Source organism: Lycorma delicatula, chromosome 10, assembly GCF_047948215.1.
Source record: "Lycorma delicatula isolate Av1 chromosome 10, ASM4794821v1, whole genome shotgun sequence".
Lineage (NCBI taxonomy): Eukaryota > Metazoa > Arthropoda > Insecta > Hemiptera > Fulgoridae > Lycorma > Lycorma delicatula.
This window is the reverse complement of record NC_134464.1, coordinates 76348444-76373855: the sequence shown is the minus strand read 5'-3', so window position 1 is coordinate 76373855 and position 25412 is coordinate 76348444. Positions and strand designations below refer to the sequence as shown.

General features: G+C 27.7%; 1 protein-coding gene across 1 annotated transcript; it reads right to left on the bottom strand.

Moving 5' to 3' along the window:
* Window positions 1-775: 775 nt before the first annotated feature.
* Sec61alpha (SEC61 translocon subunit alpha) lies at window positions 776-25115 on the bottom strand. Its single transcript, XM_075377789.1, has 9 exons — window positions 24897-25115; window positions 23482-23549; window positions 20684-20749; window positions 16195-16405; window positions 15067-15324; window positions 12599-12765; window positions 8698-8838; window positions 7386-7634; window positions 776-5254 (listed from the first exon to the last, which is right to left on the bottom strand). The coding sequence occupies exons 1-9, from the start codon at window positions 24901-24903 to the stop codon at window positions 4991-4993; spliced, it is 1431 nt and encodes a 476-aa protein (XP_075233904.1). The 5' UTR covers window positions 24904-25115; the 3' UTR covers window positions 776-4990.
* Between the last annotated feature and the right edge of the window lie 297 nt (window positions 25116-25412).

The following is a 25412-nucleotide window of genomic DNA, read 5'->3' as shown; positions in this document are numbered from 1 at the left end:
AACTGCCATTGTGGATTAGTTTAATTGTAAAAGTACAGTACTTTTACAATTAAGCTGTTAAAAGTTACAATTTGAATAAAGAATGTAATTTGTTTCATTTTTGCCAGTGTTTAATCAATCAGTTTATCAGTACAAGATACCCTACTGGAATCTGTGTCACAATGGCATGTACATTTGAAAAGAAAAAATGAAATATGAATTTTTAGAGCACGTAATAATAGCAATTATTACAAATAAAATGATGCTTTAGCGTTCTTCCTAATCATCATATTTCAAGAAGCTACCTTAGAAAGTTAATAAGCAAGTTCAATATCTGTAAAACAATTAAATATTCCTTTATTTATAGAAAATCCTAAATGGTCTAACAGAAATATTGGTAATAAGTATGAAATATTATATCTATAAGAAAGGGTTTAAAACAAATTCTATCCTTTAAAATGTTTAGTTGTTTTAATAACATAAAAAGGAAATCTTTTCTGTTTTTTCGAGTTCATTAGGTCGTATTATTATGATTATTTCAAGGAAGGTTTAATATTAAATTTTTAATGAAATTCACAGGAGTGAGGAAATATTTTTAGAAAGGGTGTTAAAAATAGTGTTTATACAATGAACGGAATAAAATAGTCTCATATTCATTGATCATAACATTACCTTCAATGAAAAACAAAATATTACCTTTCTCAACTGTTTATACCTGATAAAACAGAATTTAAAAAACAATGTCAATACTTGGAGCACAAATAAGGGTAATTTTTAAATTTTCACATACAATGAATCAGGAATATTATTACATTTTATTATCAACTTATAATATAAAAAAAATTCTACAAATTTTAATATCAAAAGGAAATTATATAAAATCAAGATACTAATAATATAATTATTTAATTTATACCTTAACACCGTTTTTAACAAATCTTATGCTGTAAATGTACATCTAAAAATTAAATAACAATAAATATTACTATATACACCAGACACATTATTAATCCAAATTGTCTGAAATTTATGGGCATGAAGAGTTTCCACAAAATGGACAATCTACACCATTATATATACAATGTAAACCAGCTTAGTTACATCGGTAATCATCTTAGTAATATTAATATAAATTTTCAATATCTTACAAATTAATAATAAAAAATAAACAATAACGATAAATAAAATTCATAAATATACACTCACTGGGAAAATTACCAATGAATATTGGAATGCAAACAAATATAACACAGTCAACATTTAGTAGTATAACAAGAGCAGAAAATCAACATGAAAATTACAGTGAAACCTAAACTGTTTACTTGAGTCTCAAGTTATCTCACTATACTAATTTAAAATACAACATGAGAATCAAGTAAACAGTTTCATTTATGTTATTTTATTAAGTGAAAATCTGTAAGCTGTACATTTTGGTTTAATAATGTTTTACTACTGTAAATAATTTAACTTTATGCTTTTTTATAAAAACTTATTTGTTTATATTTCATTCCAAAATTTTCATCACCAGGCATCTTGAATTAGAAACATCTCGAATTAAGCTGGTTCTGTTATGCATTAAATGCATAAAAGATCAGGATGCACGTTAATTTAAGATATGCATATCCAAACTCGGGAATTAAATAGATACAAATACAGTATGCATATATATCTAACAAAATGTGCAGAGATTTTCTATTTTATCTATTTATTTATACATAAGATAAAATTAATTACTATAAAATATACTTCTATTGTTACTCCAAAAGTTTTCCAAATTTTATAAAATTTGTTTAGTACAAATAAGTCTTCCCGCTTGACCTTCACTAAACCTTTTTTATACCTTTATGATATAAATAAGCTAAGAGTTTTAGAATGCATACAACACTTTGTCTTCTTATGCATGTAAATAGTGAAGAAGAAAAAGGTTAAAGATTACAATAAAAAAAAAAATATATATTATTTGTGCATAACATAACATTGTATGAATAATAAATTTTTAACTTTAATATGTGTAATTTTAATTAGAGTTTAAAAAGAAACATGAGTTACATTTAACAATCAACATCATGAGATACTAATTAATTACTAACAATAAAATTAATATTTTAACAGTTAACCCTCTCACTTGTTTGTGTAGTACAATTGCATAAAATATCAGATATGAATTGCTCTCAGCAAAATGAAGAATATTATGAACACTTGAAAATAACCGAAATGCTTTTGATAGTTAAATTTTTTAATTACCATGTGATTCTGCATAAAAAACACATCAATATTTTACTAACCTTATAAAAAGTTACATTAATTTAATTACAAAGTGGTATCACCCAGCATTTCCTTTACTTAAATAGTTATCTGAAAATTTATGAGCAGGAAGATGCCTATATAACTTTTAAAATGGAGATCACTATATTAAAATAAAAAATTATCTATTTAAAAAAAATGCTACCATGTTCAACATTTTATGTATTAATGAGAGGAAATTATCAATCTGAAAACTCTAATTATGGATAAATTTAGAAAAAAGTCACAATTTAACAAAAAAAAAACAACTTATCAAATATTTACAAAAATAAAAAAAGAAATAATTAAAAGAAAATGTATAATGGCAAAAATCATAACGGATCACCTAAATAAGGATCAAATTTCTTCTTTTTATAAAAAAAAAGTGAATAGAGTTAAAATGTTAACAATAACACAACCTACCATTACTACAAATTAACTGAAAGTTCTAATAAATATAAAAAAAGGTTAAAAAAAGTTAAAATCACATGATATAACATGAAAAACAGACTAAACATTCAATAATAAAACAACTAATTATAGTCATAGCTAAATAATTATTAACAAAATAAAATTACAAGTCTTATAAAGTTTTATTACAATAAAATTATAAAGTCTTTTTTTAATTTAATTTATATACAGTAAAATCTAAAAATAATTAATATTTATCTATAACGAATAATATAAGGTGGTAATTTATAAAAGTTTTCTTTAACCGCAATATAAATTTATAAATAGTCTATAAAAAATTGATAAATCAATAATACAACCAACTTGAATTTATTATTATTTATATGTCAAACTTCTCAGAAAAAAAAACTTATCTCCTAAAAAGTATCAATTGAACAACTTACTAATGAGAAAAAAATAAGGTAATACTCTTTTAATTTTATTAAATTTAATTTCTAGTAATATCATCACATTCTTCAGAATTAATCAATTTTACAATAAAAATATGAACAATTATTTCTATAGTGAGATTATTACTTACAATTTATATCGCAATAAATTAATCGACTGCTTAACTAAATCGAATGCTTTACTACATCGTGCATAAATACAATAATGTTTATTGCAATGAGATTTGTGGATAATTCTCTGTCATACTTTATTACAAAGTTTAAACCATCATTGTGCATGGCAAATGATTTTGATTGATAGTTTATAAAAAAATGAACCATCATGACTAACAAACTTTTTAATTTAAAAAACAACATTTAACCCATTGAAATGGAACAAACAATACTTCTGAAGTATTGAACAAGTAATTTAAAGTTCTTTTAACATTATAAAGATGTGGTGAAAACACGTTATGACTGCAAACCCCAAATTGAAAATAAAAACATTTTCCACTCTGTAATCAAAACTGTACAGTATAACAAACTACAAAGTTTACTGCAGTTAATTCCTTTTTGATGAAATATAAATATATTTGTGAAAAAATCATAAATATTCTAGAAAAATATTTTTGTAGAATTAATCAACTAGGAACAAAGATAAAAACTAATTAATTGTTTTTTTAAGATCAGATATTTCCTATTTTTTCCAATAGTCTCACGTTTCATTGGCAGTGAATAGATTAGAGAAACTAATACACAATACAAACTTATTTCATCATTAGAGTTTGTATTATACAAAGACTACAGGAGCAGAACTATTCATGAAGAACTCCTAAAAAAAAAAAATAAATGAACAATGACTATTTCAGACATTTTACAATTGTTATGATAGCAATTTATTACCATTTAAATGATGCTGAAATCCCTAACTGAAAGGTTAAATTTAATCTAAATCGCTTAAAGAAGAAGTACAATATATACACTAACATAAAATTTTTAATACATTTTTTATCACTCTAAAAAAAAGTAAAGTACACAGTTTAACATTTTTCATAATATTATGTCATTATTTGTATAAACTAACCACAGAACAAGGAAGTTCATAGCCTTACAAGCTATATAATTATTCGTACATTAAAGAGCAAACAGTAGGTGAACAAAACCATTACTAATGTAAAATATTATAACAATAATTCAAAACCATTACTAATGTAAAATATTATAACAATAATTCAAAACGGAACTGCTCCTTAAAACGCAATTAAAAAATATAAATCTTTCAATTCAAATTATTTCCTTGAAAATATTAAATACAACAAAAATGTCATTATAAATTGTAATAACACAGAAATAAAACTAATAAAAAATTACACACATGATGATTTTTTTCTTTTAATAGAGCAATATACACTCTTATTTATTATTTGGGTCTATTTTGCCAGAAGTATTAATATTAAATAAATATACTATAATAAAAACAATCAATTTTTCTCAAAACAATGAAATTATGTTATCGTGTAAAACCGATCAAAAAATGTTTTAATTACATCTTTTAATACAAATCAAAGCAGAAAATTAAACAAAAATTACTAAATGATATTAACCTCACTTACACCATATATTTACAGTCTTACATTATTAAGTAAATACAGTTTTGTGCTCCAAGTAACTTAGATATTTTTTATTAACATTTTAAGTACGTGTAAGAAAAATTACTATTTAGAAATCACACAAGATATATTGATGGCGACAGAAAGAAAATGGTAAGAGAGATATAATGTGGTGTGATGATATAGAATGAAAATGTTAATAAATAATAAATAAATAAATTTATTGAAAAAAAAAAACAAAATCAGGTAAAAAAAATAAAAATAAAACAATTATACTGATTAGAACAATAGTGTGCTCATTCCACCCATTTCACTTTGTTCACGAACAAATATTTCAAAGTACTGATAAATAATCGTAACAGCTAATAGGATTCCAGTACCCGAACCTATTGCACCCATAAAATCAGCTAACACAGATAATGCTCCAATACATAGACCACCAAACGCTGCAGCTGTTGGAATATACCTATTTAATTCGTGGATCATAGAATTATCTCTGTGGCCTCTCATAACCATCTGCTGTTCTTTCAGCTGTTTAGCAACCTGGAAAAAAAACAGATTATTAAAATTTTTATAAAAATGTACATCTCCAGAACGTTAATAATTTATTGGCTAAACAATCTACAGTATAAATACGTCTACATTCCGCTGAATTTTTTTTAAGTTCATGAACCGATCTTTTAAAATGTCATTCTTAAGATACAAAATAAAGTAGGAACACACAGTCGAGTATTCAAAATGGTTTGCATAAAATTCAAAGAAGCAAAAAATGCATGATTCACATCTGGTCACAATAAATTACAAATTAACACCTAAAATTTTATATATCTGTATGTGAAAACAGAAAGTGGTAAGAGATGGAATTAGAAAATTTTCCTAGACTAGTAGGCAACCTACTGCTGTAGTTATTTAGTCAGTTCTTAGATGGCGCCACTGAAATACTATATTGAAATAAGAAATTATATAAACAAAATTATAAGTATAATCTAACCAAACTTAAACGCTCACTTCGTTCACTAACCTTGACTTGTGAGCAAAGTGAGCGTAGGATAAGTATAGTTAGATTATAATTATATTTATTTATTTTCTTACTTCAATATAGCGTTTCAGTGGCACCATCTAAGAAATAACTAATAACAGAGGTAGAACGCCTACTACATTAATACCATAAATTATTTTCTTATACATTTTTCACATGAATTAGACAATATTAACATTACCGTAGTACAATTACAATGAAATTGATTAAAGAAAAACAAATTACAGTGGAAATTTAATAAGAAATAGAAAAAATGTACTTAATTCCTCTCAAAGTGGAGGAAATATACTATTACTACAATTCCACATTTTATGGTTAAGAATAAAATCATGTGTAATAACTACATATAAAAGTTTCCCTATATAAAGACTTGAGAAAAATAAAAAATGGAATTAATGAGCAAATACAAAGATATTAAAAATTAAATGGAACTTTATATATACAGGTGACTCCAAACTGCATTGTAGTTTCTCAGGAGATTCTATATTTCAAAAGTAAGGAAAATTATTCACATAAACATAGGTCAGAAAATGGCTCATTAGCAAATTTCGGCTCGTGAAACATTTAGTCCTGCTTTCTGCTACGTGAAATTAAACTGTACTACAATTCTTGGGGTACAAAATGAGGAGTAAATTTTGAGAAGTAAAAACCTTATGGTTTTTGATCGAAGAAATTGAGTAAAAATGGTCCTAAACATCTATCTCACTTAGGTTTTAAGAAAAATTGGGTAAAACAAAAAAGCTTTGTCAAAACACTATTTAGGTTTGAAATAAAATAACTCTGTTAATTTACCAATAAACAAACAAAAATGTCTAGTTAACTTTGTGGAGAATTTAGTTGAGAAAACTGATGTAAATAACATCTATTAAAATTAAACATAAATTTGGGAAGTTCAACTTTAATTAGAACAAAACACACAAACCAGATCGGAAAAGTGATATGATTTTTAAATAGAACAATTTTCATCAATGATTTAACAGCATTATGTAAATAAAAATAAAAAGAAAACTTATCAATAACAGAAAAAAATAGTTTAAAAAAAATAAAAACCACATACTTTTTGTTTAATTTTAAATTTATTAAATGTTAAAATGATTACTTGATAAAAGCTGCAAAATGCAGCTTTACATGTTGTGCAGCTTTACATCTGTTGATGTAATTATATTATATATAGACTGATGATGCAGGATCCTGCAAAAGTTGATTATTGCTTAGTTTTTAGGTTTCTCTCTTTCCTTCTTGGGTAGTTAAGTTGTTGTTTATAGTTTATTTGGCACAGTGGTCAGTATGTTGATAAGAATGCACACGCGCGCGCGCATGCACGTGCGTGTGTGTACAAAAAACAAAAATCACAGACTATATCAGCCCAACTAAGATAAAAATTTCTACGGCTTTTTTTTCAAGTACATGAAAATAACTGACAACACTGAAAATAATTTTATGACTGAAAAAGTAACATTACTTTGAATTATTTGGAAATTCTTGAATAGTGAATATGAAAACTTCAAAATTTAAAATGATTCTTTAAAATTAGTCTTTACTATAAGATTAAACTGTGAATGATTACTTAAAATTTACTAAAAGCTACAAATTTAAAAAAAATAAAATTAGTCAATAATGATAATAGTTACTTACATCTTTAGCTGATGATCCAGAAACTTCAATCCATGTTTTTGAGAAGAATGCGCAAGACCCAAGCATAAATACAATATATAGAACTGCATGAATCGGATCTTCTAATATATGGCCAAGGTTTTCAGGTGGTGAAAGGTAATAACACAGACCTCCCACAGGATAAGCTCTGGCTGGGCCACCACCTCCAACATCAGCCCAAACTCCCAATAAGTTGACAAATACATTGCCATGGAATTTTACTGCCAACATCTACAACAAATATAAACAAATGTTGATCCTCGAGTAAATTTCCTTCTGAAAAGATTCACTGTAGTTAATTTTTTAAAACAGTTGTTTACATTTTTAGGGAAGCTGCCAATTACTTTGAACTGCCAGCACATACTTATGCAAAGCACAAAACAATATAATTTGGATCATGTTTTAAATTGTTTACAATTTTTCATCAAAGACCAATTTCTCATACAATAGAGAATACAAAGTATAATTTATTGCACCCTCAATTAATAATTGTTTACAAAAATTTCAAACTTGCTCAGTTATAAACACTCTCATAAATTTTAAAAATTGCTCTTAACAATGAATTAATTTACTACTTATAAATAAAATTCATTTATAATACACTTTTTATAGTCCAGTAATAAACTAATCCCTACAAAAACTGTCAATAACTTCTCAGTTCTTTAATTTATCCTAAGGCCTTATTTGTACCAACATCAACCATCTAATTCACACATTCATATCTTAACGTAAACCTTCTGTTGAACATTTTAACAATTTTTGGTATATAAAGCTGGTTTTGACCTATCTGCTTCAAATATCTTCTTTAGTTCATTCATAAATGTCATCATAATTTTGCTACGTAAATAACAGAAGTCTGCAACAACTTTGGGTGTTTGGCATCTATTCATTGGAATGTTAATCATTATCTCTCTTCCTGCCAATTTCATTACTTCTGATTTTTTCTTATTTTCTCTAAAATAGCAGTCACAATAATCTCAATATTTTTATTTCGATAGCAAATCTACTAAATATTTCAATATTGCTCTATGGAAGCAATAAAGAGAAAACACATTACATACAAAGATTACTTTATTCAAAATCACTAATACCATCCTGTACTTTATAACTATTATATCAGAAAGAATTTCTTTTAGTGTATAATTAAGAAAATATGAAAAGATCATTACAAATCACTACAACAGATAAAGCCACTACAATAAAGATTGAGGCTGATTGCGTATTAAAATTAAATCCAGACTTTTACAAGTTAAAAATAAATAGTTATACTAGTTAACTCTATACATAACCTTACCTGAGAAATAACATAAAGATTAGATACAAGAGCTGACTGTAAGATGATTGGGATATTTGATGTATAAAATAACTTAATTGGATAGCTGCTGTACTGTCCACGGTATCTGGCCGACTTAATTGGAAGATCAACTCTGAAACCCTGCAACAAGCAATTAAAAATATTTACATGAGAATATAAAATGATGTATGCAAGTATTTTAATTTCGTAAATAGTGATATTATTGTAAGCGATGCTATTTTAATGACATCTAATTTTATTTAAAGAATCACAAAACACCCAGTGATTTTTACCGATAAAAGTACATACGCAACTTACGTTAGACAATTAACCATATCAATTACAAAATATAAAAATTTTCTGCTAGCAATGGAAGAACACACCGCCACCATTTTTTTTCTTCAAAAAATACAAAAGAGAATTCTAATTTTTATCAAAAGAATTTACTTACTTACTCTTCTAAATTGATATAATCCCCTAGAAATCAGACACATTATGCCAAGTATTTCTTCCAATCCTTAAAAACATTTTCAGTGTAGCTGTTAAGTTCACTTAATGATTTTTCTTTATGTGTCAGAAGTCAGTATTATAATCTTCTCTTAAACAGTGGATATAAGGAAAAATTGCAGGAAGCCATGTCTGGAGAATTCTGAGGCTATGCCATCAGTATAGTGTTATATTTTTGCTTATCATTTCGTTTTCTTCGGATTGCCTCTCACAAACTATTAAATCCTCAGGCTAGCCTCAGCCTATGAGTGGGTCATAGTAAATGACCCTAAGATATTAGGGTTAGCTTTGCAAATAAAGTTTTACCAAATAAGCAATCCCAGACTGATACAGCATTATCAGGATGAGGTAGCTTTGCAGTGGGGCTGCTTCTTTTTAAATTTCACATAATCCCTTGATAGTGCTGTAACATAGCAAGTAAGAGCCACCACTAAATAAACTCTGCCAATTAAAAAAGTTCAATAATCTAAAAAACAGAAGAGGTTATTCCCAACAATATTTTAGAGTGGAGCAGTTTCTCTTCATTGGAGAGAGTGGAAGAACATAGGAAGTGGATAATCGAATGAAACCAAGGGCATGTCCAGATGCTCCAAGATGGCAACTCTTCACTGGAATACCTGCAACTGGGCCAGTAATCTTAAATACTAAAAACCATTTAAAAGAAGAAAACCGAATTGGAAATTTGGTATCAAAACAGAATCAAACATTTAAAGATTTTGGAATGACTACTAACTTAATGATTTTGGAAGATTACTTGGAATGACAATCTCTAGGTACGAAGGAGGAAGAATAATACCTATTATGAAAGAAAAACAGGTTCACTTAACAGTAACTGAAACAAAAAATAAAAAAGATTCCTATGACATGAAAAAGAGACGGATAACGTATTTTCTATGATTATTTTCTGTAGATTATATAGTGATTTAGACTTAGAAAGGAGGGCATCATCTAGTGTGGCTGTTTATCTAAATAGAAAATGGTAAAACAGAATTTGCTTAATTACTTGAATATCAGATAGAACAGTCACAGTAAGATGCAAAATAGAAAGAGGATATTTATTATTAATATGAAATTATGCAATGGAAGAAGAAAGGAAAGAGACAGAAAAATTTTATTAACTACTGCAAGAAACTATAGAAGCAAGTAATATGAATGACTATTTGATTATAAACTGAGATTTAAATCCGAGAGATGGAAGAATGTGGCTATAGATGGGATAATATGTTATCATAATGAAAGTGTGATAAACAATAATGGGAAAATATTACAAAATTTTGCTTTGTATAATAAGGTGAGAATAATAAATACACATTTTAAACACAAAAATAGAGGAATTCAAAGTACAACTGACTATTTTATAGCAAATAAAAAGAATGGAATTTAACAAATGTACGAGATTTTTAAGGGTGTGATATAGCTGTGATCATTACTTTGTAGCTGCAAGAAAAAAGTTACTGCAAAGGTGGGTAAAAAATAAAACAATAAACAGAGATAGATCCAATAATTACTTGTGGAAAGTATATCTTTTAAAAGAGGATTCAATTAAATATCTATATAAAGAGAGAATGAATTTGTATAATAAACTATACCAGTTCAGTGAGGAGATTGCAACAGAATTGAATTAAAAAAATATAACCACTCGGACAGCTGATGAAACTATTGGTCCTAACAAGAACACTAGACGTAGAAAGGTTAAAATTTGTAATGATGTAATAAAAAATGCTATAAAGATGAAGAATCAAATCTTATAAAATATATCTGGTGGATTAAACACATGAAAGTTAAAGAGAGTGCAAATGCCTGAGTAACAAAGTAAAAGAAAAAAACAAGAAAGGCACAAGTTTGAGAAAAGTATGTGTCACATATGGCAGACAAAAAATAGCTTATAAAATTTTACAACATTTTAAGTCAGATAATAAGGAAACAGCAACTATAAAGATTATTGATGAAACGACTTTTCTTAATTTCTTTTTTTTAAAAATGAAAATGATACTGATGACTGAGAATAAAGTAAGACAGCAATTACAAGTCAGGGTTTTTGTCAGGATTGTGTAGTACATTCCCTATATTGTTTAATGTATATATGGACAAACTTCTTAGAGAATGTACATCAAGTTTACCTTTTTATAGATATGATATGGAAACCAAAAATATCCTGATGATGCTATACACAGATGATCAAGTTATTATTATTGATAATGAAGATTTAGCACAGAAAGCTATATATGAACTGTCAAAGGTAGTAAAAAAATATAATTTAAATATCTCTTCAGAAAAATGCAAGGTTATGGCCTTTAAGGAGAATGGGCTTTGAGGTCTAAAATGATTTTGGACAATGTAAAAATGAACAAGCAAACAATTTTAATTTTTAGGATTTAAGACATCTTACTTAGGAGAAATAGATATTTGTAATAAAAATAAAAGAATTAAAAAGGTGATAAATCCACCTTACCCACAATTACAATACACTCTCTAAATCTTTTGGTTCTTAAACCATTGTCAGGAGAATAAAATATCATAAAATAAAGTCAAACATTAAAATGAATAACCAGTCGTGACTGTGTGCTTGTCAACAGTATACTAACAAGATAAAATCTTGAAATTTATGTGATAAAATTGTGAATTTATTTTTTGTTAGCTTAATTTAAGTTAAAAATGTAATATTAAATTAATAGTTTAATTTTAGTTAATTTCAGTTAGCTTACAATTTATCACAGAATATTTCTATATATGAACCCCTATTACTCTGGAAAGATATTTTCTCATTGCAACAATACTTACCTCTAAAAGCAGCAAAAGTGTGCCATATGGGGGTGTAAGAAAATATAGAATATAGTCCATTGTACAATTAAACAAAAATGCAAAGCCCTCAAGAAAACTTGTTCATATAAATGTGAACATTTTACACAGAAATTCAAAATTTCATACTTCTACAAAGTTTGGAAGAAAATAAAAATACAAATGGAATTGATCTCACAAGAACTCAGTATTAAGCACTGGAACAATTAATTTTAAATTACATATTTTCATCAACAGCTGAAGCAATTAACTAAAAATAGGAAACTGTGAAATACCACAGAAGTGAAAGTACTATACACAGAAACAAAATTAAAACAAATGATGACTACTTAAAAAAAGAGAATCCTCGCAGCTCTATTCAATGTTCTGTTGATCTGGCTGCATAGATTACATAGAATGATAAATTAAAATCCCGCACTAGCTTTAAATAAATTTGCAGGATTCAATATTGCATGATTTTCACACACAGCAAGATGTTTACATAATATTCTAATGTTTAATGTAAATAGGAAAGTGAGGCTTTCACTTTCCTTTTTATTTTCACTAACATTTTTATTCAGGCATAACAATTCAAATAATAAGAATAACTAATTACCTGAAAGTATATAACAATAGCAAACACAAGGATTGTTGCAAGTAAGTTCATCAGGTTAGGCAAATTCTGTCTATAAAATGCCTCCCTTAGAGCACGGACTTTGTCTTGACGAGTAGCTAGAAGATGGAATAATGCGATTACGGCACCTTCAAATTCTGTTCCACGACCTTGATACAGAAATAATTCATATAACTAGTAATTATACGAAAACAATGAAACCATACTTAAATAATAAAGATGCAATGACATTTAAGATATTAAAGTAGGATATTCTTATCAAGTAAAGTACAAGTTTTCTAATGGTATATTAAAAAAATTTACTTCTTTCAAATGAGTGTATAAAATTTAATACTGAAAATTTCAGGGCATATTTATAACAATTACTTTTAAAAAATAATAAAACAAAAAAAAAACAAATAATTTATCAAATTTAAATATTATTTATAGTTATAAAAACCCTAGTAATAAAATTCCAGAGAATACTGCGCTGGAACATTTGAACGAAAAATTGTTATTGTAAAGTGGCTTTTATGCAATTTGTTAAAGATTTACGTTTATTTAATTAAATACTAATGTAATACTATTACTATATATATATATATACTATTACTAATATAATTTTTATTAAACAAATTTGATGTGGATGACACATGACTTCCTTGTACACCTATTAAATTAATTTTCACATTTTTTTTTAAATGAAGAGTACATAGAATTTTTTTATAATTAAAAACTTCTGATATTTTTTCAAATTTTTTTTTTGTGAATTATTATTATTCATTGTAAAAATTTGTTTTCAATGAGAATTAATAATTATTAATAAATCAACACATTTAAATTAAAAATTTTTTTTTTTTAATAAGAGATGAAGTCTAATTTGAACCGATGTGCCTTCCCCTAAAATCCAAATATTTTATAAATTAAAATTTTATTTGGCTGTAACTCTGGAACCAATGAAATAAGTACCACTTATGTTATATCGTTGAAAATCTCTCAAGATGAGCTTATTACTGCAGTTAGTAAAAGTCCAAAATCCAAACTGTTATGGATTTTGGGCTTTTTAGACAATTTCAGTTCAGTCAATTGCAATCAAAAGGGGAGTGTGTACAACTAGATGTTACAGCAATCCTAAATCCAAAATTTCAACATGCTACGGCTAATCATTTTTGAGTTATGCAAGATGCATATGTACGTACAGATGTCACACTGAAACTAGTCAAAATGGATTCAAGGATGGTCAAAATGGATATCTCCATTGAAATCTGAAAATCAAAACTTTTTGCAATCACAATACTTCCTTTACTTCATACAAGGAAGTAAAAATGATAAATAGAACATATTAGTCAGTGTTAAAAAAAAAAACTGATGGATTTAACACAAGTTTCTTTCTTAATGCATTAAGAAAAAAAAAAAAAAACATACTTAACTTATTAATATATCCAAGTAACAGTACATTTTTTAATACATTAATAAAGGCAAACAACTGAACTGCTGAAACACTATAACTTTAAAAAAACAGAGCAGGGAGGCACACTTTTAATAGCAAGATGTACGATATAATTTAAAATCAGATAGATTGTACTGGATATATTTTAACATAATGTTTAAGATTTATTACAACATAGTTTATTTGAATGGACAAAAATAATATCAGAACTCTATATTATAATCCTTAGATTAGTTAATTAAATCAAATAGAAACGTGTCAGTCACAATGGGTTTAAACTGACTACTTCATCTTAAAATAGTTTTCTTCATCTAAGGATTATTCAAATTTAATGGTTAAAAATTTACAATGGTTATAAATTTAAATGGTTTTATTCCTGAGAATAAGACCATTAATTTAGGCAATCGCCATACGTAGGGGGTTGTATGTTGGCGGCCAGTCGGCATATCGATGTCTCGAACAGGGAATATATTTTAAGTCCTCACAGAGACAATTATAAGGGAGATCACTTTTTCTAATTTTTCTGACTTCCTGTTCGTCCCAGATGAAAACCCTCCCGGATCTCCACCGATCCGGAACACCGCTATCTCCTGACCCCAAATCCAAAAAATTTGCCTCCCCAAAGAAAACCCTTAGCCAGGTCAAATCCTATCGTTTCTAGGCGTTTCAAGCAATATCTGACCTATCCAACCCTTTACCCGAAATACCCCACCCAAAAAAGAGGAGAACTCCTACTGAGAAACTGACTACTTCATCTTAAATTAGTTTTCTTCATCTAAGGATTATTCAAATTTTGTTACATGAGAATAAAATCATTAATTTATGATAATTTAGGCAATCGGCCTAAAGAAGACACAAAAAATAATTCACCAAACTTCGCAAAAGAGAAGCATAAGGTGGCTACGACAAAATATAACAGGTTAATAAAAAAGACTGAAAAAAATTTTAAGACAAAGTTTTAATAATAAAATAGATTTGGGTTATGATAAAAACAACAAAAACCAACAAATTAAATACTCACCAGTATTAACAGTGGCAGGACTAAATGCCTTCCAAACGATTGTTTCACAAATATTTGTAGCAATGAAAAGAGAAATTCCTGAGCCAAGACCATAACCTTTTTGTAAGAGTTCATCAAGCAATAATACAATAAGACCAGCAACAAACAACTGGATGATAATCAGTAAACAAACACCAGCACCAATTTCAGCCGGGTCACCATACATACCAGTCATCACATACACGATAGCCTGACCAACTGTGATAACCATACCAAACACTGAAACAAATAAATATTAAAAAATATATATTTATATAACTAAACAAATAATATATCTAAATCCTACTAGTATCATTACTTATTCTAATGTTTCTTATCAAGGGCAGCTCATGAAATTGTTTAGGGCTTGCAAACCAGATAAAATTTTTCTATGTAAATATTTTATTCAACAGCAAAATTATCTACTTCACTGGGAATTATCTACTTCACATTGTACTGTATTTGTAATTTTGGGTACTAGCATGCTCTACCCACTGAAATTTAGGTGGCATTTAGCACTAAAAAAACTTGATCAGTTTGTTGAAGGGATTGGCTGTATAATGGACATCAATCATTATTCTCATAAGGCAGCTAGCTCCCTTTGTTAATTACAATGTAATAAAAAAATTATGACAGAGATAGAACTAAGGAAATTATAACATTAAAATTAGATGGTGCAAGACCTTGAGTAGTATAATCTTTCCACAGAAAAGGCAAGTGTTTAACATCTACTGTTCAGACACAAAAATCTTTACAGCTGACACAACTTTTAAAAAAAAGAGAACATTATACAAAATTATTTTACAGCAATTTAAATACAAATATAATTTTGTAAAATATTATAATGGCATTTAAAATTTGCAAATCAAAAGATTTTAATAAACTGAAAATGAAATGCTGAAATAAGAGCAGTGATGCTTTAAACAGGATTGCTATTCTCAAGACTACTATATAAACATTAAAATGGAAGTTTTTAGCAAGTTTTATTGCAGAAAAGATAACATTTGCTTAAAACTGTTTCTTTGAACATCCAAATATGACTTGCATAATTATCTACTCAGAGGACTACACTGATATTGCAGAAAGAAATTTTATATATATAAAACTTACATTTTTGAGCACCATTAAATAGAGCTCTGTCTTTTGGAGTGTCACCAACTTCTATAATCTTTGCACCGGCCAGCAGTTGCATAATTAAACCTGATGTCACAATTGGTGAGATACCCAATTCCATTAACGTACCTCTGTTTGAGGCAAGTATAACTCTTATCCAGTAAAATGGATCTGCCGAGTCTGAACTCATTATACCAAAAAGAGGAATCTACAAGAAAAAAAATTAAATAATAATGCTTTACGTATATGTTATTGAAATAATTAATTTTATGTATATATATACATAATATGCGCGCGCACACACACACATATAAAATTTTATTAAATTAGGTGCTGTATTATTCTATTTATGAAAACATCAGATTGTCTAAAAAAGTATTGATCCTTTGGAGGCCAAAATTGAGAATACATTTATTATTATTTGAAATTAACATTATAAGACCACATAAGCACTACTTTTTTCGATTACCTTCTACCATTCATCTGACAACACCCTAATCCCTTTGCTCCTAAAAAATATCTGTGGTTTCTGATAAAAAAAATTGTGACATGTTTTCCACAGGCCTCACTTAACATCATTCAGGAAGTTCTACAAAGACTAAAACAAATAATAGTCTGATTGTGCCAGGTCGTCTATACAGTGGATGCATTAAAACCTCCCAGTCAGGTTCTCTCAATTTCTGATGGGTAATTAAAGATGCGTGCATTGCTAGCATTGTCTAGTAATAACAGTTACTTTTATATGAATTTGAATACTTGGTTGTGGATAACGGTGTTCTTTGGTGGTAGGGTTTCAATTAACCACACATCTCAGGAATAGTCAAACCTGAGACTGTACAAGATTATACTTCATTTACATTCATACATATCATTCTCATCCACCCTCTGAAATAATACCTAATGGTTGTTCTGGAGGCTAAAAAAAAAAAAAAAATTCTGGCATTGTCAGCATGGTATACGACACCCCTTCTGTTTACCAGTTCAGGACTTTGCTTTTAAATTGCTATGTGCAATTGAACTAATTGTCAATAGCAGAATTCTGAGCCCATCGTTCTGCCTGGCAGCAGCAGCTTCCAATCCTACCAAAATTCACAGCATAATCTTCCCAGGCAGTATAGGCAAACCCCACACTGTCACCAGGACATTGCACACTATGCAAAATCTCCTCGCTCTTTTTCACACATTGTTGTCATAGATTATCAACACTTCATCAGTTGTGATCAATCTCTCCAAAAATGGCTTGATTTCGTTACCTTTTGGTACAGATTCACAGATAAAAATTCAATCAAGTAAATTTTTCTAAGTCAAATTATTTGACACCCAAACGTAGACATTCTGTTTGTAAAAGCTTTCTCCAAATGGTTTAACACTGTTCAGTGATGTCATTACTGACATGCCAGTCTTTCTCAACTTTTGCCAGAATACATTAATGCTATCTCATATGCTCATAACTTTTTAAACTACCTATTATATAATATAAAAAGAGATCAATTACAATAAAAATATAAATTAACTTTTATCTTAATGTTTTTTTCAAATATTATTTTTCCAAGTACTTCCAATTTCACTTATATAATGGATCATATCAAAAACATTTTGTCACAAAAGAGGCATAGTTTAAAAAATGAATGAAGTAATTGTTTACATCACCAGTTTTGTTTTTTAAGTTCTAAATTTTTTTGAAATTACACCAGTCAACATGCAAAATGTTCAAACTTAAAATAGTGTGTTGTTACTTTCCTGATTGGTTACAACATGTACAATTACAATTGTAATATATAAATATAATTGTATATGTAACTTTGACAGTTTTATGCAGACATCTGACAAAACACTTTTTATGCATCCATCATAAAGATTTGTTAAAACTTAAAAAAAAAAAGAATTGTTGAGAACCAGCCAGGTTTTTACTAAAATTTCAAAAAGGATAAGCTGTCAAATTTTTAACTTTTTTTAAAATTATTTTTATATTTAATTGTTTTAAGTAATATAATCAACAAGCATAGGGAAATGCAGTTAACAACTGTACTAAAACGTTAAAACTGCATTTTTATAGTTTAAATATAGTTAGAAAAGAACTAATTAAAAGTTTTCTGCTATAGATATTATAAAAAATGTTAATTTAATTTACATGATGTAGTAGAATCATTTTATATTTTTAATGACCACCAAAGTTGTAAATAATCTCATAGGCAAAGTTTCCACCCCAACTAAGCTCTAACAAGGAAACAGCGGTTATCTTCCATTATCTTTCTGCCAATTATTATCAATGAATCAGTTTCGTGATGATTTTCAGTACTTTCACAACACTATACTTCTGTAGCAATTAATGATAAGCAAATTACAGAGAGAAAAAGAAAATATGATTATATTTCTATTAAGGGAGTAACTAATACTTGATAATGTCATTTTTCTACTAGTTCTCTTCATGAACACGTGAATACTTGACAACCGAAACCGAATTTTCTTTTCTATTTCTTTTTAATTATCCATTCTCACAGTGATAGCATGCAAGTTACGTCCCTATTGTTACTGAACTCATGGATTTTTTCTTTCTATTGTGGATGTTCCCAGTATATATTTAGTTTGTAGGAAATAACACATTAAAAAAATTACAGTTTTTTTGATAAATTGTTTCACTAAATTATATTGCAAAATACAAAAAAAAAAAACACAATATTTAATAAGTTTTTGGCATAAAGATGAACATCATGATAACTAAAAGTAACAGATAAGAAATAAAAACTAACTAAAGCAATTTTTAAAAATAACTAGCTTGCACCTAAAACTGCTAAACATTTTTCACAAAAACTAGCCTTATTTTGCAAAGTAAACAATAAACAATATTTAATAACTTGGTTTGCTTAAAAATGCTAAGAAACACAGATTTCAATTTAAAAAATATATGTATGATCACAACTTAAAGGAAAACTAAAATCACTGTGACTAAAGGTAATACAGATAATATAAAACTAAAACAGAACATCTTATTTTGTACAAAAAACAAATGTTAACATTTAATTGAAAATTATTTTGTCATTATTATTCTAACATATTTGCAGAATGTAATCAAGGTATGGTGTAAGACCACGATTAATGACAAGAGCATTTAGAAGCTCCAAGATGGAATTCTGACACTATACAACTATCAGCAAACATAATTTTAAAAGTTGCACCAATATCTTCAAATGAAGTTTTAGATAACTTATTTCGTACAACATTTAGAACTTACATAATCTCCACTTTAGAAACATCATCTTTATAACAAAAATAAGTAATTATGCTGTAATTTTGCCTAAATGAAGTAGAGGATTTAAATGTATCATTTGCTGCTAAAATGCTATTACTCTGACCAGAATATCCAGGCAAAGAACACAAAGATATATCACAACTGTTTATCAAAGTTATAGTCTGCTGAGTTGAAGTACCACTGGGAGATAAAAACTTATCCAGTGAAGTTTGAATATTCCTTATCTTAATTATTTCATTATACTGCTTTCCTTTACTGTGCAAAGGTCACTCTCTTTCGCCCCATACCGCCCAGTCCAAAATATTTTTTACACACATCACAAAAAGTATGATGCACAAAGCTACCTCTTCTCAACCAACTGAATTCTGGGTGTAAGTTTATATCTGACTGCTGATCATTAAACAAGTCCTTTTAGATGACATTTAAAAACCTAAAATACTAAAAAAAATTCACAGTGGTTTGAGAAAAATTTCAAAAAAACAGTTAACATTTAAATTTTTCAATGGTTAACTTTTTGAAAAAATTTCACCCGTGAAAAAATAACTACAATTTGGAATATTCCTCCTTTAATATGAAAGAATAATTTGGGAATGTAAGTAAGAACAGGGCACATGAATGGCTGCTTGATGCAGTTAGTTGCAATGTGTTGGGCATCGCCCAGTGGAAGCATACTTTTTTAAGTAAATCTGACATACTTTCCGAGGAAGTGGCACATCAGGAAAGTGCATCAAATACATTTTGGCATTACTTAAAAAATACTTTATTAATAACATAATCTTAATTTGGTAAAAAAAAATGTTTCCTGACTTTTCCTGACTAAATTTATATTTCCTGACTTTTCCTACCTGTGAGAATCATGTTATAAACATACTGAAAAACTTCTTGCTCAGTTCTGCACCAGACGACCTGACTTTTCATTATTTTGTTTCCTTTTGAAAAAGTATCAACTCATTCTAATCAAAAACTAAAAAAAAAAATCCTTTGAATTAAAACATTTAAATTAGGTAATGCTACCTGAATACGCAAACAAGATACAGCAGATAAAGAAATATCAATGTTCCAACTTGTAGCACTATAATGAACATTTTAACTTGATTCACTCAAATTTTTTCAACCTTAAATTGAGCGTAACTGAAGGATGACCCAATCAATCTTCATCAAATTTTAACATGCACAACTTCAGACACACTACTTAGAGCATATCTAAATTACAGTGAAATTGAGAGCAATACTTACTTGACAACATACTAAAAAGATGAACAATGTAATAGCAGTCCATAATACTTTTTCTCTGAACTGAATCTGTAACACCAAACAACAAAATAAAAATTAATAAACAAGTAACTTTGTAAAAGAATCTTTTTCTTTCTACTGTAACATCTGAATTTATAAGAAAATCATACTGATATACAAGTATACTTGACACAGCTATGATTTTTTTACAACAATAAAATATGCTAATAAAAAGTAAAAAAAAGTTAATGAACGTTCTTCTGTAGTGACAAAAAATCATTCACAAAAAAGCATTTGTTTTTTAATATCACAATATGAATAACTGGTACTTTGTAAATTAACAAAAGGTTAATAAATAATAAATTAACTGAATAACAATAATAAGTAAGAATATGAAAATAGTTTTGTTTTTAAATAGCATACTTGAATTCTATGAACTATAAAGCTCATACAGGGCTTAAAATAGAGAAACTTCTCAAAGAGACTGGAATGCTTGCCACTTAGCTACTGCCACCAATCACGAAGATATACAAATAAGCTACTTGCAACAATCAAAAATCTTTGAATGGAATTTACTCAGTCAATTTAATTATTATCGATTTATTTCACAAATTCCACATCAATTTTTTTCCTTGAAAGTAAAGAACCAATTTTCACAGACATCTGTACTTATGCGACCATGGCCTTAATGTAGTAATCCAGTGGTTCCCAAACTTTTCAGAGTTGTGGTGCCCCTTTTCAATTAAACTTTTTCCATGGCACCCTATCCTATGTAAAAGTATGACTACTCATAAGTAAGACATAAAAATAAATAAAACTCGTGCATCTTCATTAGTTTTTTGCTTTATTAACATTAAATTAATAATTATAAATGTCTTGGTACAATTAATTATGAAGCTTTTACAATATATAGTAATCAGTAATAATAAATTGAAGATTATAATGAGAAAATATTATAAGGGTAATTCAGATAAAGTTCAATTTTTTCATACTTTAATATAACATAGTAGATATGGTTAACATCAGGAAAACACAAAAAACTAGAAGTCATAAACCAGGTTTGAACAATGGGCTACTGGTTCAAGGTCAAAGTTCATGCCATGTTATCAGTCAACTAGCTATCAAAACCAGTTATTTATCAAGACCAGTTCAGATGCTAATCGATTCTGTGAAGAGAAATTAGGTTAGGGTTGGAGTTAAGTAGACTTTTGTGGAGGGATTAGGAATTAATTACAAAGATATGGCAATATTTAACACCATCTTATAGGATACTTGACCGACTTTATATTTAAACAGAAATACAGTCACTACAGAAAGAGACATCACCACATGTTCCATGCTATTAGTCATGTGTCTGGCAAATAATCACCTTACAAAGAGCACCATCAGTCACATTTAATGGCCGATTCTGAGTTTGACTGTGATAAATATTAAGGTTAATTTATGGTTTATTCCTCTCTCCACACAATTCTAACCTTAATTCTGACTCTAACTTAAACCTTAACTCAAACTTCTCTCCACGAAATGGATTAGTACCTTAACAGTTCTTGATAACACAAAACTGATATCTAAGACTATAGTACTGATAACATGACATGGAATTTGCCCTTGGACAAGTCATCCGCCGCTGTTCAAAACTGCTTTCTGACACTTAAATTTTGTGTTTTCCAGATCCTAACCATACTTACTGTAGTCTATTAGTATGAAAAAATTGAAGATGACCAGAATTGAAGAATTACCATTATAAGATTGAATCAGATATATGCATATACATATAATTTATATTATTATTAATCTATTAAAGTACAAGATTCAACTGATCAAGGTGATGCAAGGTAAAAGGAAAAACACCTTGCATTTCCAAGCGCTTTTGTAGGATGCATCAGTAGTATCCATTAATGTGTAATTAAAATGAATAATGAATTTACATATAAATATATTTTAGAGATTAATTTCCTTTTTTTCAAAACTAATTTAAAAAAATCATGTACAAAGCATTAACTACAATACTGGTAATTACCAACATAAATTTTTTTTAAACATTTTGATAGATGTGAGGCATCCTGAAAAATTATTATTGAAAGTATGAGAATAATTTTTTAAGAATTTTAAGATTTAAAATGTAATAATTTTAAGAATTGATAATACAAATACAATATATTATTAATACAGAGATTAAAGATGTTTTCTCAAAAAATTAATTTAAAAATTACATTTTTTAATCTCTGATATGAGAACAGTTTACATTATTTTCATAAATTAAGTATCTCAATAAATTCGGTCTATTATTTAAATTAAATTCATGTATACAATAGAGAAGATTACTGAAACTACAAAGATACATGATTCAATCAGTTACTCAAAATATTACTACATAATAAATAATGCTGTAAAATATGACACCCACTTTTGGTTTAGGCCCTATCACTAACATAACATTATTAAAAACTGAATAAATTTATGCTTAAAACTATAACATGTTTAATAAATACAGTGACAAAATAATCACTCGTATCAATCCAGCAGTTCTCAGTTTTAAGCAACAATGATATAAATAAATACATGGAAATTGTGCTTTATATATAATTAAATTTTTTAAGGGTAGATAATGTTTTTCCTAAAATAACATTTTATGATAATATGAATAATAAAATATTAATTAAGTCAAAAAAAGTATTAATGATTAATTAAAATTGAACCTAATTGACATATTAATGAAATCAACATTTACTTATCAGCTAGTGCATGCACAAATGCAAATCAAGGAACAATGACATCAATTACTTTAAAATTAAACTTACCTTTCTCTCTGGTTTTGCAATTTCTGGTAAAATACTGCAGAAGGGCTTAATAACCTCTAGGAACTTGACTGAAATGAAAAAAATTAAAACAATATTACTATAAAAAATAATTCATAATCTTAAGGCAATAATGAAAATTCTCTTGGTTGAGAAAACATACTACTGTAGCATATTCATCAAAAGACATGAAGCCAAATCTTTATAGAACATTAAATTTACATAAATTCTATCAGATGACTACCCGAACTTATGTAATAGACAGAACCAGAACAACCGAGAAAATCACTATTGCTGCAAATAGAAATTACATGTACAGAGGAAGCAGTTCATATTTAAGTAATTGGCATAGGGTCAAAACAACTACATATGACAACAATCTAACAACATAAAGAATATAGTAATTATCACATGCTTGTTATATGCTTTAACTACATTCCTAATGCACTAATACACTTCATATTGCATTAATTGCTTCATATCAGCATGAACACTAATACGCTTCAACTACATTTCTTGGCAGTCTACAAAAATTTTAATAAATTATAAAGTTTCTAAAAATAAATACAAACACAAATTCATAAAAAAATTACATCATTATTCATTAAGATGTTATCTTTTACAATGATATTTATAACCTGAAGATAAAAATTAACAATTATGTAACCTAACTAGTCAAATAACTAAAGCATTTCGTCAGAATATCAAATAATTCAGAACAATATCAGTTCAAGACAGTCGAGACTGCAAGCTAAGTAAATTTTTTACATTAGGATTTCCATATGCATTTAAATAAATAAAAAATGTTAAATTAGACACTTCTTGTAATTTCCTTTTTTTAAGAATGTCACCTTTCTCCTGACCCATTTATGATAAATAATCAAATAAATTATTTATATTCGTAAATGTACTCAATAAACTGCAGAAACTAACTGTAATCTTCTTTTAAGGTTTTATTTCAATAGTAAACTTTTGAAATCCTACGGTTTGCCGACAAAATCAGTGAACATATGCATATACAAATCCTGTTAACCTACATTTCCTTGGAAGTTTATTAGCAACCTAAAGAGAGCATTATATCCACAATAATGTTTAATTGTTTACTTATAAATCATTAGTAAGGTTTCGATTAACTTTTTACAATTTCTGTAAATGAACATTAAAATAAGAGTTAATTAATTATTAACTATTACTGGTACTGAAGTAGCACGTAACTTTAAAGTACTAATAATGAAAATATCCATTCCCAAAAAACTACTAGTGCGTTTTAGGGTAGTATGGGTTTTCAGATACATATATAAAATTATGTTCAATACTTCTGACAAATAACAGCAGTAATATTTAACGGCAAAATTACCTATTTACAAAGTTCACGTTTTAACAAAAAAAATAATAATTTAAACGTCGATTTTACTTACTGCCCATTTTGAAGACTTAAATATTAAATAAATTCACTTGAAAGGATATTAGAAAATGTAACAAATAATTTTGAAGTGTTCAGTACTAGAGTACACCATCCGAGCTAGTCTCACACCAAGAACATCACGAAAGAACTTCAAGCAACACAACTACTCCGTTAATGTATTACACGTAGCACGACAGACCCATAACACCGCACACGTAGATTCATTCCATCATACAACATCCGGCCAACTTTATTTCCGAATAATATGTCCTGCCAACACTTGTTCATTAAACAAACCCAACAAGACACATATGAGTTTCAATAACTTTGCACCAAATAATCTGAAAATTATACTTAAAACTTGATGTGAAGCTCGTAGTAAACTACATAAAATATTTCAAGGAAATTATAATAATTAATTTTTTTTATTCTTATATACTGTTACGAGATGTATATTCTTAATATCAACTAAGAGACTTCTATTTACAGCCAACCTACTTTTATGGCGGGGAATCTGTTTTCAAACCGT

What these genes read in the sequence shown, in the direction of transcription:
- Sec61alpha (XM_075377789.1), bottom strand. An exon ending in CTATTGTTATATACTTTCAG is followed by an intron (nt 8,839 to 12,598) that starts GTAATTAGTTAT and finishes TGCTTGTTGCAG; the next exon opens with GGTTTCAGAGTTGATCTTCC. An exon ending in ATCTTTATGTTATTTCTCAG is followed by an intron (nt 7,635 to 8,697) that starts GTAAGGTTATGT and finishes TATTTGTTGTAG; the next exon opens with ATGTTGGCAGTAAAATTCCA.